Source organism: Vigna unguiculata, chromosome 6, assembly GCF_037176805.1.
Source record: "Vigna unguiculata cultivar grain cowpea cultivar isolate G323 ecotype 2 chromosome 6, ASM3717680v1, whole genome shotgun sequence".
In the NCBI taxonomy this organism is placed as follows: domain Eukaryota; kingdom Viridiplantae; phylum Streptophyta; class Magnoliopsida; order Fabales; family Fabaceae; genus Vigna; species Vigna unguiculata.
In genome coordinates this window covers 35,597,092-35,615,825 of record NC_140797.1, presented here as the reverse complement: position 1 = coordinate 35,615,825, position 18,734 = coordinate 35,597,092, and the positions used below count along the sequence as shown (strand labels likewise).

Below are 18,734 nucleotides of genomic sequence, written 5' to 3'. Positions count from 1 at the left end.
TATTTTTTTGTAAAAAAAAAACTGTTATTATTGAAGAAAATTAAACGTGTTTGACAAGATATTATAGAAATCACAAAAGTGTTGTGGAGACCATAAGAAACAATTTAATAAACTCTTCTAAATAGTTTGTTTTAAAATATCCTTTGAACTTTGGATAACTTTCATTATATCAATCTTTACTAATATTAATAACTCCATTTATTATTTTATACTTCCTGCTTATGTGTTTTTTACTTAAATTATAAAAGCTAATCATTTTTTAATTTTTAATGTAATTTTACCTCAATTATTTTTAATATAATTTTGTATGAGTTACCAATTATTATATCTCTTTCAGTTTTCTTATTTCAAAGTATATTTACGTGGTATCGGATATCTTTCCATCTTAAATAAATTAAAACTGATGTTAACAAATTATATTATCTTAAAACTTTAAAATTGACAAATAAAAAAGAAAAAAAGTTTCATTCAATAAAAAAAGTAAGTAATAAATTACAATATATTTCACAGTTAATTAATAACTCCTCTTAGTATTTTGTCAACTCTTCAATAAGTACAAGTACTAATTAACAATAAATGTCATAAAAATTTTTGTCTCAAAAAGATTGGCGTGTGTAGTTTGCTTACATGTCATCCAATTATTAGTGGATTTTAGAGCTTTGGTTTGAAAATATCTAACTGGAATCACAGGATCCACCTCACTCATCTCCCACTTTTGGTTCATGCAACCATTCTCCACTCTGTATAAATTCAACACTCTCCTACACTTTTGTTCAACCATTCACTGCACAACTCATTCTGCCATTCATTGCATTATTGCAGATAAGACCAACCCTTTTCCCTTCAGGTTCTCTCTCTTCTCTCTCTTCTCATTTCTGCTGTGTTTTTCATCTGTTCTATGTGTTCTGGTATTCTTTTACCTCTATGCACACACGTGTATTTATTTTCCCTTTTGAGATTTTTTGGATGATTCTTCGTTATGCTGTTGGAATATACTTTTGGGGAAATGGGGTGTTGCTGGGAGGAAAAGGGTATGGTGGATATGGTGAAAGTCTCTGGCTTTTGTCTTGTTATGGAAGAATCCTCACTCAACCCTGGTGATTTTCGATGTGGATTTCATTTGATTTTTCTTTTTCAAATTTATATTTTACTTCGTGTTTCGAAAAGAATGCTTGAGAATTGGAACGAGTGTTGTGATATGTGGAAAAGGTTATCTCACCTTGCTTCCATGTTATTATGGAAAGAATGTTTGTATCTTTCTCTGATAATTGCTTTTGTTTTGTTTTAAGGATTTGGCTCTTGTTATTAAACAAAGGGCCCAAAGGGTTGGTGTACTTTTTAATGAGGAAATCGTGGAATTAAAAATTAGGCGAAAATAGAGATTTGGTCCCTTGTTAGCATTTTAGGTTTCAATTTTGACCTTAAATTTCAAAAGTTTCACTGTTGTCCTTTGTACCAAATTGGTCATTTTGTTAGTTTTCACACCGATATGGACAACTCAACAACAACACGCGACAAATTATGAAGACCAATGTGGTCAACACAAGGGAACACAGTGGAACTTGAGGGGATCAAATAAAACCTAAAATGTAGATTAGAGACCAAAATTCTGTTTTAGCCTATAAATCATAATGTGAATTGAAAAATGGCTTAAGTAGATTTTAACAAGTTTATATTTTTATTATAAAATTAAACATTTTTTAGTCTTTACTTATAATAAAATAATGTTTGGCTTTTGCCCCTACAAATAAAGTAATGTTTGCTTTCAATCCCTTGAAAGTAAATTGCATTTTATTTTGTTGTATGATATAAGGTTCCTTTATCCATAAATGGGGATGGAAAGGAGGAATTTTGTGAAGGACAAGCAACACATGATACGTTTTGATAAATGAGAAACCAAAGGGAAACAGTTTATTTATAGAGGACTAAAATTTGTCGCATTTAGAAGATTAAATACATATATAACTGTTTTTATGATTACTAATCAGCACTCTACCTTTTTAACAGCTTCATAGTTCACTGTACATAAAATTTTGTCCTTTTGTCACTGAGGATAACTTGGTACTTCAGTCTCTAAAGTGCATCCATTGCTTTAGAGGAGTTAAACCCTTTTTTCTATTTTTAACATTTTCCGTAAAGATGATGAAAAGCCAATATCACTTGTTTTGAAGTGAAATTTCTTAGGGTCAGATTCCTTTTCTAAGCAGCTCTGTAATTTGAACATCAGCCTAAAGAGAATGATTATGAAGTTAATTGACCAACTAATTTGTTGAAATTGCAAATGAAATATTTCTTTTGATCCAAATCTATTGATAACTGAGTAGTGAGATACACATATTTAGACATTGTGCAGCATGTTTGTTGTAAACTAACTAACATTTTGTCTTTCAAAACATGAATACTGTAGTTCTTTGTCAAGATGGCATCAGTGCATGCTAATGTGACATCACTTGTTTGCAAGAATGGCAACCATGCTTCTCAATCGAAATTCCCAAGTTCTACATTCTTACCTGGATTTGATGTTGTTGGACGTGTTTCAAGTGCTTGGAAGAAGGAACTTGTTCCATCTTCTATGACCTTGGTACCTAGAGCCACATTAACATTTGATCCTCCAGCTACCAATGCAGACAAAACCAAACAAACGAAGCACACTATTGACCCTGCTTCTCCTGATTTTCTTCCCCTTCCTTCCTTTGAACAGTGCTTTCCAAAGAGCACTAAAGAACACAGGTGATCTTTATCTTCTTTTTTTGTTAGTTGATACAACTAGGAGAATTTAATTACAGATAGCACAGCTTTCCATGCCTCTCTGAACAAACTGGACATGGACAGAACTCAAGAGGGGTCCTTGGACAACTTACCAGAATTAATTTATGATCCATTCATGTGCACAGGGAAGTCATTCATGAAGAAACTGGTCATGTGCTCAAAGTTCCCTTTCGTAGAGTTCACCTCTCTGGGGAGGAAGGACACTTTGATACCTATGACACTAGTGGTCCCCAAAATATCAACCCGAGGATAGGTACGTAATTCTAACATTTTAGTGCATTTATTTTACGTCATGCATCTGTACTCTAGTACATTCATTTTCCTTTTGATCAATGTTGTGCTAATGACTTTTTTTCGGCGTGAATGAAACAGCTATAATTCCTTTCATGGATACATTCTTGAATTTTATTATTACTACTGTTATTGCTGTTGTCGTCTGTCTAGCATCATTTGCAGATCCTCGTGATGATCTTTGGGCAGAAAGCATTTCTAAATTGTAAATTTTCATATCTGCTTTCACAAAATTAAAACTGTAACAAGATAAGTTATCCCGTCTGTTCTATGCAGTCTTGTTGCAGATGGTATTTCTTTTTCTGTTGTATATTTTGAATCTAGTGTCAGTTTATGCTAATCCCAATTTTCTCCAACTTGCTACCATTATCCATATGTGTAAGTGCTCAATTCATCAAGGCTTTTAATTTCAGCAATTGAATTAAAACATTTTATTCTTGTATTGAAATCTGTTGTTAGAAATGAATTCTGCCAAATTAACAGTTGCATTTGTATGTATCCATTAATTTACCCTGTATCCATTAATGTAAGTGCAATCATTGAAGAATATAGTTTTGTTCTTTTATCTATACTTGCACTAAACTTTTGGAAACTTACATTATTTAATTGATATGTTTTCATGGATTTGATGATTAGGACTCCCAAAATTGCGTGAAGAGTGGGTTGATAGGAGGCAGAAAATAGGTCCACCAAGATTCACTCAGATGTACTATGCCAAGCAGGGAATTATCACTGAGGAGATGCTTTATTGTGCTGCTCGTGAGAAGCTTGACCCAGAGTTTGTGAGGTCAGAAGTTGCTCGTGGACGTGCTATCATTCCTTCCAACAAAAAACACTTGGAGTTAGAGCCCATGATTGTTGGAAGAAACTTTTTGGTGAAAGTAAATGCCAACATTGGAAATTCTGCGGTTGCAAGCTCCATAGAAGAGGAGGTTTACAAGGTTCAGTGGGCAACTATGTGGGGAGCTGATACAGTCATGGATCTCTCAACTGGTCGCCACATCCACGAAACTCGAGAGTGGATCTTACGCAACTCCTCTGTACCAGTTGGAACTGTACCTATTTATCAAGCACTTGAAAAGGTTAATGGAATTGCTGAAAATCTTACCTGGGAGGTTTTCAGGGAAACCCTGATTGAACAAGCTGAACAGGGTGTAGATTACTTCACCATCCATGCTGGAGTTCTTCTGAGATATATTCCATTAACAGCAAAACGCATGACAGGAATTGTCTCCAGGGGAGGATCTATTCATGCTAAGTGGTGTTTAGCTTATCATAAAGAGAATTTTGCTTATGAGCACTGGGATGACATACTTGACATCTGCAATCAGTATGATGTGGCCCTATCCATTGGTGACGGTCTAAGACCTGGATCCATCTACGATGCAAATGACACAGCTCAATTTGCTGAACTCTTGACTCAAGGAGAACTGACCCGTAGGGCATGGGAAAAGGATGTGCAGGTGATAGACATAACATTTTTCATAGCTTGATACTCATAAATTTATGGCAAGATGAAATGATTTAGTCTCTAATTTCAATTTTTATTTTGACATCACAGTTTCTGCATACATTTCTATTTAATGTGTTACTTTTCATTCTTAGTAGTTCTTTAGCATGAACAGTTAGGAGTTTCTAGGCATAATTCTAGTCTCGTTTTATTATATGGTGATTCTATCTATTTCGTATGATATTAGGCTATCATCATATGATCATTTGATATTACCATCGATTCATCTCTTGAGACAATGGGTGCTTATTGTTTACTTTGAGTTACTTTGCAGGTGATGAATGAAGGACCTGGACATATCCCAATGCACAAGATTCCTGAAAACATGCAGAAACAGTTAGAATGGTGTAATGAAGCACCTTTTTACACTCTTGGTCCTTTAACAACTGATATTGCTCCTGGCTATGATCACATTACCTCTGCAATCGGTGCTGCAAATATTGGGGCACTTGGTACAGCGCTTCTCTGTTATGTGACTCCAAAAGAACACCTTGGGTTGCCAAACCGGGATGATGTTAAGGCTGGAGTGATAGCTTACAAGATAGCAGCTCATGCAGCTGATTTAGCCAAAGGTCACCCACATGCTCAGGCCTGGGATGATGCATTAAGCAAGGCAAGATTTGAATTTCGATGGATGGACCAGTTTGCTTTGTCGTTGGATCCAATGACAGCCATGTCCTTCCATGATGAAACCTTGCCATCAGATGGTGCGAAAGTGGCCCATTTCTGTTCAATGTGTGGCCCTAAATTCTGCTCTATGAAGATAACAGAAGATGTGAGAAAGTATGCTGAGAAATATGGATATGGAACTGCCGAGGAAGCTTTGCTGCGTGGGATGGATGCTATGAGTGCTGAATTTCAAGCTGCCAAGAAAACTATCAGTGGGGAGCAACATGGTGAAGCTGGTGGAGAGATTTACTTGCCAGAAGATTACGTAAACTCCAAGGAGAGGTGAAACTGGATAAAATATTTTAGTTTTTTAATATGATGCCCTTTTTCTCATTCCATTTGACATGGATTATAATGGCTTGCTGTGAATCAATTCATTAAATATGCTTGTTGGAAACTTAATCTAATTAAAAACCTCATAAAAGCCACATTATTGCCCCAAGTATTGGTCTCCTTTAGTGACTACAACATGAAGCACCATCCTTCTCGGGCAATTATACATTTTCCCCCTCATGCAATTATGCACACTTTATTGTTAAGGAAATGGTTTGCCAACCATTTGCCTTGTCTAGGTGTTTGTCAGCGGAAGATGGAATATCTTATGCATATTATTTTGCAGGACTGCATAAATGGAGTGAATCATTTGGAAGAACATGGAGCTAGCTTCCCAGCTGGCATCTCAGGGTGGGAATGCATTTTCAAGCAGTAGGAGTAGGCGAATAAGTTCTGTTTGTAGACAGCGTTTATGAACTTCATCTTTAGTCAACTTTTGTTTTGTTATCCAATTCTCAGCAATGAATTTCTCTAGTATCTTGTTGAATACCATCTTTATCTTTTGGGCTATTTTATTAACACCCGAGATGCACCAGGGGTGCCTGAATCTGTATAAGCTCTCGCTATCATCAAGATAGGAAGCTAGCAGATCAGGCTGAGACAGTCCCTTTGAACCTGATCAGGGTGATGCCTGCGCAGGGAGCGTGCATTTTTCTCTTTTCTCTTTTTGATGCTTCTGCAGGAATTGCGCGTTGTATACGCAATTTGGACCAGCTAATACTGAGAAGCAGCAGATACAGCTCGTTGCCATGCCATTTGGTCATGGTTGGAAAGTATTTAAAATGGAAGAATACTGCTGCATGATCTGAATTAGTAGTATACTGTTCTTAATATTCAAGATCTTATAATTCAGCATAAAATCCACCTTCACATATAAGAAGAGAAATGCTAGCAACACTATTCAACAATTTTTTTATCAAGAAAATCCATGCGGGTCCTATTACTGTAGCTCTATTGTTCAATTAGTTTTAGTCTCTTATTTTGTAGTGAGTTTCATATGGATTTCACTAAAAGGTAAAGAATGTCATGTTTTTTCAAGTCTCTGTTGAGACAAACATGCTAGTTATAATCAGGCTATGTTTTGAGCAAGATTGAATATTATGCAGAAGACTTGGGTTGGGGGAAACAAAAGAAAAGTATAATGTTGCTAGCATTTCTTTTTATGAAAAATAAAGTTTTCTCTGATGGTGAGACAATCATACCGCAAGTACACTCACCATTTTAATCCAACATTTTGCAAATTTTTTGAAAGTTATAACTTTTACGAAATTTCTCCTGTGGGATAATAATATCCGGTACCAGTTCAGGATCCTAAGATAAAATCTAGTTGACATTATTCTGGTAATTGGAGTGAACATTTCCATCAGTAATATTAGGGGATTATTGGTCCTCGAGTGTTTATTGCCACTCTCCCAGTCTTTCAACAGGGATGACTACTCCCTAAAATGCATTGAAACTTGTTACTCCTTATTTCAAAAATGTCTCATGTTGACAGAATTGAGAAAATTTTTGTCCAATTGTTCTGAAAACTATCATTTTGAAATTATAACAAATGTTTTAGTTGATAAATTCACCTATACAGCCTCTTGTATTATCCCTCCTCAACAAAGCTTTTTATAGATGGTAGATATATTCAAGACTACTCTCATATATTACTTCTGAAGATGTGAACATGTTGGACAATAAAAGTATTTGGAGATAATGTGACACTTAAGAATGGTATGGTAAACAAGTTGGAAAAGAAAAAAAAAACATTTGGAGGCACTGAATATTGATATGTTGATCATGTTGGACCAAAATAAACATTAGTCTTCAACAATGTCTTACCAATAGCACCATTAGTCTTCAATGGTGAAAATTATCATATTTGGAAAGTTCAAATAGAAGCTTAGCTGGAGGCTTTAAAGCTATGGGAAGCAATATGAAGTTTCTACATTACCCGAAAATTCAACAATGTCTCAAATAAAAAATCACACGCACATAAAAACAAGAAAAGCGAAGGCAAATGCCACCCTTTTATGTTGCAATATCACTAACAATTTTCACTTAAATCATGAGTTTAAAGTCTGGAAAAAACATTTGGGAATATTTGAAATAGGAGTATGATGGAGATAATCAAATAAAGGCACTGTCTAAAAGTGTTTATAGTTGTCTTTGTTTACCTATATTTTGCAAGTTAAAGAGATAAGTTAGACAAAAAGGTTGTTGTGGAATCTTTATTGGATAAAATATACAATTTCGAAAGCCTATTAAATTTTTAAGGCTGAAACTGTAACACTTTGTAGAGATGTGCAACTCATGGAAAATGAAGAATGAGATTGGAAAGACTTAAAGATCTCACTGTCAAAAGAAAGTTCATGGCTAGATAAAAGAGAAGATGATTCACCAATTAGAGACACTTGGGTGATTTTAGAAATATACGAGAGATGCAATATTGCAATATGTTAAGCAACTGATCATGAATAAACTTTCAAAGTCGCCAAATGAAAGAATGCAATGAAGGAGAAATTGTTTATGATTAAAAACAACAAAATGTGAGAACACGTTGCACATATTTTTGGTGTTAATTACTCTAACACATTTTGTCAAACCTGATACAATAAGATTACTTCTTATAATGAAAAATTTATCAAATGGATGTCAAATCAGCATTCCTTAATAGATACTTAAGAAGAAATTTATGTTAAACATTCTAAAGTTTTTGTGGTGGAAGGTAAAGAAGACAAAATCTGCAGATTACATAAAACTTTTTATGACTTAAAACAGGCCTAAGAACTTTGTATAGTTCAATAAACGGTATTTAAGGAGTTTGTATTTGACAACCACCCAGCTTGACATTAATGAATGTTGTAAGTATTTTTTATTTTATGCATTGTACTAGTGAAATGCATATAAAAGAAACACAAAAGGAACCATCAACTATGGAATCAATTTTCATGAAAGTCAAAATGGATACTCGGACGATCATAAATTGTGACTTAACAACAATAGTAAACCAAGCTTTGGGGTTGTGAAAAATTTTGGTTGATTTTTATATGAAACAAATAAGAGACATTGAAGTATCCTTGGGAGATCAAGATGCAATTGCCATCTTTGACAATCCTATGTTTCATGGGAAGACAAAACATTTCAATATCAATTTTTTTTTTCGAGAGAAGTGCAGAAGGATGGAGAAATAATTATTGTCTATTGGAGTGGCATATTTAAAAAAGTCCTCTTCCACAAGTTTAAGCTTATTAAAAAAAGCTTGGTAGATATAGCCTCTAAAGCAAGGAGAAGTGTTAGGAGTTTGTTTTAGAACACCATGGGTTAATTTTTTTATTGTTGTCTTAATTGTCAAATTATTATTTCAATTTTTAAAAAGCAGTTAAGAGTTATATGATCTAATAAAGAGTTAAAGTTTATGTGTTTTATTTTCAGAATTTTAATATTGTAATTGTGTTATTAAAGAATAAAGTCACAACTCTTTTATGAAAATGTATTTCAATTACTTACAGGTTCCACCCTCTCTATCATGGGCTAGCTTCAATTGTCCTCCTCATAATTTAAAAGGAAAGTTAAGGAAAAAACATCTCCAATATCTAGTTAATAAAATTAAGATTTAATTATTCTTTTAATATCTGTTTTTATCTAAAATTATTAAATTAATTCTCTAATTTTTTTAAGTTTTAATTTGATTCTAACTTTTAAAAAATTGATGTAATTTGATATTTTTTTGTTAAATTTCTCAAAATAAATCAATGATTTTTTTTAATTAAAATTGACACTATAATTATGTTAATTACATTAATAAAATAAATCATCATTATTAACAATTTCAATTTTAATGAAAAAATCTTTTATCTATTTTAAAAAATTTTACAAAAAAAATCATATTACCTCATTTTTTTAAATCGAGACCAAATTAACAAACATGATAATTTTGAACATAAACATGAATAAAAAATAATTAAAATTAAATATATTTTAGTGAATTAGAAAAGTTTCACCCTCTCTATCATGGGTTAGGTCTAGTTGGTTTCCTCAATGATCCAAAATATGCTCTTGTACAACTCTACTCTTTAAGCTTGGTGGAAATCTATCATTTGAAAAGTTTTTCTTTTAAAGAAGCTTACTTTTTCACTAAAACATGGTTCCCCCACAACTCTGCTTCAGATAATCTTTGGCTTGCTTAGATTCCTCCTTCTATATCCCCTATTTGTGGCCTTTATCAAAATTATTACGAAATCACTGATAATCTTTTCCCTCTTTGATCGTTCTCTCAAAGCATTTGTAGTTGGATCCATGGTCGTTCCAATGAAATCACCAGATGACACTGTCTTGAATGTGATTTCTCTTTTAGTTTGCTATGCTTTTCAGAATTCTAGCTTTTCCGTAGAGGCTGAAACCTTGTCAGGAGAAGACTTTTAATACCTGCAAAAGTTATGAATTTTAAACTTTCTCATATATTTTGAAAGACTAATAAATGTGTTGATAAATTCTTACTGGTAAACTCAATTATCCTTGATTTGATTTTCTTAGAAGTTGTTTATGCCTCCCATAGTTTAGGTTTTGTTTAGTTGATTAAAAGTTAATTATTCTTTGCATGACTTCAATACGAATAAATGCATATACAAACTATAGGTTGAAATGGTTTGCTTTTTCCTGGGTTTGGTTTCATCATCCTTGCCATTTTTGAGATGTTTTGTCCTTGAAAAAAATATGATTAACCATATTACAAATGACCATTTACAATTTTTAGCAGAGATGAGTTTTTGGTGAAGATTTTGAATGCTCTTGTAACATGCCAAAAGAAAAGAAAAAGTTGAGTCTTTTAAACAAAAAATATTCCTTGCATGGATACCTACCTTACGAACACCAAGGTTTAATCTGGGACCCACATAGCTATGTTTTTTCCCAAGTAAAGCATCATGAAAGTGTTCTCTACAATGTTTGACTGCATAGTCAATGGTGCAGTGCATCAGAAACAGAAAATACAGAGAGCAAGTGTATCTGCTTAGTTTTGTTTTTACTCTTTCACCCATCATCACGTATTCCTCTTTTCTCACCTCCTTAACCCACCTTGTTGCCACACACACACCTTTAACACAGCTTTTTATGTCAAACTTACTCTTATCTGAAACACACCTTATTTACTTGTCTCGACCATGAAAAATGTTTTGTTCAGTAGCCAAAGAAATTGTAAACACTACTACACAAGTATGATTCGTTGGATTCAACACTTATTCACATAATTCTCTCAGTAATGCAGTATAAAGACTAATATAGTTCATAATTACATTATTCTCTTGATAATCTGATGTGCTTGTTAAGTAGACTTTAAATCTAACCGAATTCTACAAAACTGATTTATAAAGTAAAGTTTGCATCTACTTTATGTGCAGTCGACGTGGAATTTTTAACTGTGTATCAAATTAACTAGTCACATATGACACCAGAGATCTTTGAAAAGAGGTCTAGTTATGATAAAGTAATGAATTGTGTACCTACCCAAACCAGAAACTTGTGCCTTTATGATATACTTCATCATCAAAAGTGGTAAAGGTATAAATACTCAAATCATTACCTTACGTTCAAAAGGTCAAATACTTGTAAAAGTATTTGTAGGTAATCACAAGATTATTACAAAACCTTTACCATATATACCTGGTAACTACGGTCAGTTTTCTCACTTAAGCACACAAGACCTTCCTTATTTCAAATTTCCAACCTTTCCAACAACTGTGTTGTTGGGTCTTACCTACAATTCCTTTTGTCTGTTACCACATCACTTGTCTCATACACTCTCTCTTGCTTCTCTCCCTCTTTTGTATATAACACTATGGTTATGCAAAGAAAGAAAAGAGAAACACTCAATGAATCACACGGGCTGCTTCTTTGAGAACACAAGCTTGTCCTGGAGAAAGAACACCAGGAGATCATGTACTAACAAGCATGGGAGGAGCTGCAAGTTCAGGATTCCTTGGCGGCATGAATTCTCCCCCATTGAGTTTCTGAAGGTTGTTGCAGATAAAGTGACAAAAGCTATATGCTTGAGGTCTGTGAGAAAATCTTCTAACCGAGGTTCCTCTTCCATGGGAAGATCAAAACCAATTGGAGTATCTGTTGATTATTATAGGACAGAAGCTGTTGAGGACTGCATTGAGTTCATCCACACCTCCTTCTCTAGATCAAATTCAGTAACCGCAACACCAGCAGAAGATTTCTCACATACTCATTTGAAAAACTTTGAATCATAGACTGTAAAATTAAAGATTAAGGAGTTCTTGATGCCATATTTCAGTGTCTGTTCTCTTGAATATGTTCAGGTTTACATTATAATAACGATATCCCCGGAAGGTTTTTGTTTGATATATATATGTGTAGTATGTCTCTATGCAAACATGATCGGTTGTATTTTCTTTTAATGTGCTTCTAACAACATGCATTTCATTTCAACTGAAACAGTATGTGTGACTTTTAATACACTTGCATTGGTTCTTTCCTTTTAGCATTTATCTTCCATAATTGACTGATATATTATTAACAATGTTACAATGACCGATGAAAATCTTATGTTTAGCCGTGAGCATGATTAATTGACAATATTTGTTTAAAACCATTTAGCAGGTCGTTCAAATTTCCTTTCTTCTCTGGATCTTTCAGAAACATTTATCCTTACTTTTCATACATTGTATATGACAGTAACTTATTAGCTTCATGCCATTTTCAAAATAAGTAATGGTCTTACAACTATCATTAATGGTTCTTGACAATCTTGAAATCTGAATGGTTTTGTGCTGTCAATTTTGCAAGAAATTATAGTGCTACAGTAAAGGTTATCTGACTCCAACGTTAGAGCCTAACCTCAAACAGAAAGTTCAATTTGTTCCAAGTCCATGGGATAACAGCAATTTAAAGGTTGAAACTCCCAACTTGAGTCAATTCCATCTAATCATTGGAATTTGACAAAAACTTACTGAACGGCAAGTTAACATTTTGAAATCATTAACAAACTAAACAGAATATAATCGTTTATTTCCTTGAACATATCTCCTACAACACAGACAAACAACAACAACATGATGTTTAAGCTTATCATGCAATTTTAACAAGGGCCATTTACAACGAAATGGTAATACTTTGTATTTGATTTCATTGAATGTTCATCTTGGATGCAAAAACATGTAAACTCTGCCTTTTCTGTTGTAAGAAACACAAAGAAAAGGGGTGAGCTAGTTTATATATGTTGTCTCACACTCACACTTGATCTTGTTTCCTTGTTATCCTCACAATGAAAGGAGTTCTTCTATTTAAGACATTGGAATTTGTAGGACATTACCATTTAACACAGATAAAAGGCCTAAAGTAGTAAGAGAAGTAAATAAGCAAAAAACTCAAAATATATCCAAATTGTTAACAGATTGTACCTGGTTGGTAACTGATCCAAAATGAATCGATATAATTGTGTAATACAATGAGCCAGAAGAGCCAAACATAAAATATTCCATAAGACCAAGAGATTGGAATCTAGGTGGAGAAGACAAGGATGATTGAGTTTGAGAAGACAAGTAAATTAAAATGTAAGGTAAATGACTGGTTCAGTTCTTGGCAAAGAGGCCTCCAAATCCTCCTTTCTTCTTTTGTGGCACTGCCACAGAGTTCTTGTTGCGGCCAGTGGAGGTGGTGCCTCCATTCTTCTCCTCCACCTTCTTCAGAATAGGATCAGTCTCTAGCAGCTGGTCTTCCTTCTGCAACCCTCCAAGGATCCAATCAAGGAAACCTTTCTCCTCTTTGCTTCCACCAGCACCCTTTGCAGCAGTGGCTGCAAAAACTCTTCCGGTGGCTGGAGCAAATGACATGATGATAGAAGCCATGTTCTTCCAACCCAATCAATCTACCACTTGTGTTGGTGATGATGAGAATTCACAAGACAAATGGGGTGAACAAGTTTTGGTGAAACTTTAGATAAAATATGTATGTGATGATAATATATATCATGTCTTGTGGCTGCACCTCACAAGTGAATGTCAGCCGTTGGATTGAGTTGCAAATGATGATATGGGACACTGTGGCATGAGTTCTCCACAAGTGTCTTATCTTGATAGTGGCTAATTTGTGTGGCACATGATTTTCTTCACAATGAGAGGAAAATTATGCATGCCAAGTTGAAGCTTCATCCTCACCTGCTGAGGCTCTGAATTTGACGTGTGGATGCACTATATCCAGTGCCTTTTCTCACCCCTTTTTGGGTTACTTCAAAATGGGCCTTTATTAACATGAGCCTTTCTTTTTCTCACTAAATATTTTTCTTCTTGCACCTCCCAAATTTTTATTTTTAAAGTTTAACCTTTGTCCTTTTTTTTAAACGTAACTCATTTACTTTTTCCAAAATCTTGTTAGAAATGTCAAAATGGGTTTCAACCTGTGAGTCAACCTGGCTCATCACTGGTTCGAGCCGGATTGGGTTGAGAAAAATTTAATTTTTTTAAAGTGGGTTAAACTTAACCCGGCTCACTTAACCCACAGGTTAAATGGGTTCGAGCCTGGTTGAAGGTGGGTTGGCCCACTTAACCCACTAACATATTTTTACATATATATATATATATATATATATATTAATGATTATTTACTACTCCTATTATATGTATTCACAATTTCATATTTTTAAATGCTAGAATGTTGCTTAATAATATTTGAATAGTATGAATGTTTAATTAATTTGGTTGTCAAGTTTTATATATATATATATATATATATATATATATATATATATATATATATATATATATATATATATATATATATATATGTTGATACTTTAATCTTTAACTATAATCTTTATAGTAAATTACTCAAGTAATAGTCTTATAAACAATTTTTTTCTAAATTAGTATGACAAAAATGTATAATTTTTTATTTATATTTTGTTGAATAGCATGATATAAAATGTGTAATATTAGTCATGCTTTCTTAGACTATATAGATACTTTCTTGAAAACAATTCATCATATATTGATGGTAAGCATGATCAAGATTCAAGACATTGGTTCTTGATTTTACTATGATTGTCATCTCATAGGTTATTTAAAAATTTATTTAAATATTTGAATACTAAAAAAAATAAAATTTATGTGGGTTGGTGAGTCAATCTACTTAATCCACCAACCCGTGATGGGTTGAACTAGATTACAAAATTTCTGGATCATCATAAAATAAATCGAATTAAATTTATCCATTTTCAACCTGGCTAGTGGTGAACCAACCCATATGAGCCAGGTTGGCTTAGTTTGACATGTCTACTTGTTTGTATGTTTTGGATAACATTTTAAGGATTTCAAAATGGTATTTTTGCCCATCAAATATATTTATGTGGAACAAAAACAAAAGTATGGGGTGCAGAAAAAAGTTTCCTCCTTTCTAACCGATGACAATTTCTTCTTTTCCACCCTAATAAATTTCTCGTTCCACCTATCATTTCGGATTTTATTTCCTATAATGAACTAAATCAATGGCGAAGAACTAGAAATTCAGCAGAAATTTAGTGAAATGGGAAGGATTTTACAGGAAATAAGGCTAAGATCTTAATGAATATAATTCATTTCACATTTTTCTTTAATTTTAAGAAAATTTTGGAACTTTAAGTATGTGAGAATTTATAATGGTTTAAATGATTTTGAGTTGAAAAAAAAAAGACGATTAAGTGAAAATAGTAGAATGGTTTAATTGCAATAATTAAAAAAGGTTATCAAGAAACAAAAATCCCGTTTATTATTATTAACCAATAAAGAGAAGTGATCAGAAGGAAATCAAACTCTCTCTCTCATGACATGTTTCAAGATTAAAAAATAACTTGTATATTTTATATATTATATGAAATCTAGATCAAATATTCTTCGCGTTGCAGATTAAAAAACTTGATCAGAGGTGTATAAAATTAGTCATTTATAATTTCTTTATCAGTAAGAAAATTTATAAATATAAGACTATTCTAATCCCTTTACAAATAATATATACACTGTATAAAACAATTTTTATCTTATTTTATATTTTAAAAATGTTAAAGAAATATTATTAAAATAGAATCTTATAAAACTTTTGCCATTAAAGTGTTACAATTAGATTTTAAAAACAATAAAATACAGTGAACTCAAACGGAATAAAATAAAATTTAATATTTATAGTAAAAATAGTCTAAATTAATAGTGAATGTTATTAACATAAAGTTATCACAGTTGGAGAAATGATCGTCTCTAATCTTATTGGGATTAGTTTATCTTTGAGATGACCCTCCTCTCTTTATATTTCAACCGATGGTTTCATATATATTTAATAGTCTTGTATTATTTTGAATCAAGATCAATAATAATTTAAATATATTTTTCTCTTTCAAGATGTCTTATTGTAAGAAAAATTGTAAAAGAAGTTTTAAACTCTAAAGACTACATACAATATGTTAGATTTGGTTATTGACCTTAATGATGCTATTTTAATGGACTTAATGTTTGCGCAAAAGGTAATATGGTAAATTGTTCTATTACTTTTTCAAAGTTGTTGGCCGACTTTTAAAATTTTAATTCATAAAAAATTAAAGATTTTTTCATGTTTTTGAACAATTATCACATATTTTTCACCTTTTAGAAAAAACTTAAACATTAATTTAAAAAATAATTTTGACAAAACATTGTTTATAGTAAAAAACATTGGTGACAAAATATTTATTTGAAGAATGAATTTAGTTACTTCTGATTCATGTTTGTCGTTTAAATTTCAAAGAAGATAATTTTCAATATCACTATGCTTTGCATTGACAATTAACAAAAGTCAAGGTTAGTCTCTTTCTAGAGTTAGACTTTATCTTCCACGTACAATATTTGCACATGAACAACTATATGTTGTCATTTCTAGAGTAAAAACAAAGAAATCACTCAAAATACTTACTTGATGGAAACATGAGTAACACAACTAAAAATGTTGTCTACAAAGAAAATTTCGAAAGTCTTTAACAAAGATGAAACTATTAGTATGTCACTTCTTATTTATTAGTCTTTTTCAAACTTATTTCATTACTCAATGATATATCTATTATCTGAAATTAACTACAATGATCATAAATGCAGATCTTACTAATGATGATGATTCTCTTATTCTCTTATTCGAATTACACATTATGAATAATGAACTTTAATTTCATTACAAATGATGATATGCAAAGTTTATCATATATTTTTAAAGAGTTATTTCTTTTACAATATATTCTGAATTTATTAAGTACAATACATATAATTGTATAACAATCATTGATAATTACTTTTATTATTAGTTACTTTATTTTTTAATAATGTTTAAAATTTAGATTAATTTAAAACTAAGAAAAATGTATTAAAATAAAACTCGTGCATTGCAAGGATAGAAAGACTAGTCATCTATAAAGACAAAACAAAATTCTATAGATAAACCTTCTTTCCCTCATTGGGAGATGAACTTTATTTTCTTTTATACCTCGACTAGGTTTGTTCCGGTATACCTTATTCGGGTATATCCAATAGTCTCACTTTGCTTGAAAATAAAAATAAAATTAATTTAAATAAATATATTGGTCTTTTAATCTTCTCGTTGGACGCCTTAATTTTAAGAGAGTTTTAAATTTCAAGATAAACAATACTCTCAGATACAACTCCAAAAGATTCTTCCAACTTACTGTGACAAACTACTTGGCTATAACGACTTTTGGTGTATACAAATATGTCTTGAAGTTGCAATTGATGTTATTATCATTGAAATACTCATTTAATTATTAACAACAATTTTTTGTTAAAACTAATGACACATTTTTAATTGTATTCTACAAGATTCAAATCTGAAATTCTAAATAAAAAGTTCAAAACCTAAATTTAACCAACTACATGATGGTGAGTTATAAGTTGCTGCCATACCAAATTTTAACCACACTGTCAAATATTCAATACATGAATTAAATGTCTATTAGGAATAGTTGTGTACGACCATACTTTTGTCAAACTTGTTAGATTGCATTAATTTGAATTAGAGAAACCATTTGACTTAAAAACGAGGGGGAAAGAAGAAGAAGAAAAACTTAGAATCATGGGTTGGTGCATGCAGTTTCCCATTAAAGGAGAGGCTTCTTAAGTGTTTCCAAAGTTTTCCACTCTACACTCAAGTATTAAACCAGTAAACTCTTCTGGTTTTTGTTCAAATCCATAGATTTTATTTCCAAATTTTGTAGCAAACCCATTTTCTCTCTTTGGTTAAACCGTCTCTAACTACTCTTTCTCTTGCACTCTACACTGTATTGGGGTTACAAGAATACCAATAAAAGATAGGACTTTGGCATATTCATTCAATAATTGTCATACATACGAGAGAAAAATTAGGTGAAACTATGTACTTACTTTGCTTTACCTCAGACTTATTTAACTTATATGGAAGTATTTGAAAGGTTTGTATCACTTTTATAACAAAATACGGGGAGTTTTCTAGACAATTGGAGAAAAGATGTGAAAGAAAAATTCATGCATTTGTGAGGAAAATAAATGTAGTATTTGTTTTTCCTGCTTTGAAATAATCAAGTTACAGTAGTATCACACTGTCAACAATAAATAGGAACTAATTAATATATATTCAAACTTTAAATTAATTTTCTTTTCAAAGTTTAATTAAGTAAATGCTACATACTCACTTAGGAATTGAATTATCATTTGTTTATTTGAGTTATACAATTTTGTTTACATTTATTTATTTCATATTGTACACGCATTTATTTTCACAAATAAATAAACGAATAAATTGATTAGTTTATAATCATTTACTATGTTTAGTAACTTAGGAATTAATCAATGTCAAAATAAAATATATTTGTTTTAACGTATTGCACAATTATTGAGAAAACATTATAATAATTATTACAATTGCATTCCAGAATATCTTCGTTTAACGAGGTTGTTTTGTAAAATTAGCATTTTAATATATATGTTATATAAGGATATAACTGGAAAATTACTATAAATATTAGTTTGGATTTGTAAAATAACTAGTATTCTACCCGTGGAACGCATGAGACACTTTTGAAAATATAATCACCGAGTAGTGGTATATACTATATTATAAATAACTTGAAGTTTTCAATAGAATGCATAAAAACAATTACAAGAATACTAAAAAT

General features: G+C 31.8%; 2 protein-coding genes across 4 annotated transcripts; one reads left to right on the top strand and one right to left on the bottom strand.

Moving 5' to 3' along the window:
• The first annotated feature begins 626 nt into the window (after positions 1-626).
• THIC (thiaminC) lies at positions 627-6,661 on the top strand. 3 transcript variants are annotated; one of them, XR_014995656.1, is made up of 7 exons: positions 627-847; positions 2,408-2,730; positions 2,895-3,022; positions 3,697-4,523; positions 4,845-5,521; positions 5,859-5,923; positions 6,109-6,661. XR_014995656.1 is itself a non-coding variant. In XM_028077881.2 (6 exons), the coding sequence occupies exons 2-6, from the start codon at positions 2,420-2,422 to the stop codon at positions 5,866-5,868; spliced, it is 1,953 nt and encodes a 650-aa protein (XP_027933682.1). In that variant the 5' UTR covers positions 627-847; positions 2,408-2,419; the 3' UTR covers positions 5,869-6,059. The 3 variants fall into 3 exon arrangements, 2 of the variants coding, with proteins under 2 accessions (XP_027933682.1, XP_027933683.1); XM_028077881.2 differs by lacking the exon at positions 6,109-6,661 and having other exon boundaries at positions 5,859-6,059; XM_028077882.2 differs by lacking the exons at positions 5,859-5,923; positions 6,109-6,661 and having other exon boundaries at positions 4,845-5,525.
• Positions 6,662-12,936: 6,275 nt separating this feature from the next.
• Positions 12,937-13,604, bottom strand: LOC114187048 (thylakoid soluble phosphoprotein). The gene has a single exon (XM_028075165.1). The coding sequence runs from the start codon at positions 13,426-13,428 to the stop codon at positions 13,153-13,155; it is 276 nt and encodes a 91-aa protein (XP_027930966.1). The 5' UTR covers positions 13,429-13,604; the 3' UTR covers positions 12,937-13,152.
• Positions 13,605-18,734: the final 5,130 nt, after the last annotated feature.

What these genes read in the sequence shown, in the direction of transcription:
- THIC (XM_028077881.2), top strand. Translation starts at nt 2,420, where the DNA reads ATGGCATCAGTGCATGCTAATGTGACATCACTTGTTTGCAAGAATGGC. An exon ending in AAATATCAACCCGAGGATAG is followed by an intron (nt 3,023 to 3,696) that starts GTACGTAATTCT and finishes TTTGATGATTAG; the next exon opens with GACTCCCAAAATTGCGTGAA. An exon ending in CATGGGAAAAGGATGTGCAG is followed by an intron (nt 4,524 to 4,844) that starts GTGATAGACATA and finishes GTTACTTTGCAG; the next exon opens with GTGATGAATGAAGGACCTGG.
- LOC114187048 (XM_028075165.1), bottom strand. Translation starts at nt 13,428, where the DNA reads ATGGCTTCTATCATCATGTCATTTGCTCCAGCCACCGGAAGAGTTTTT.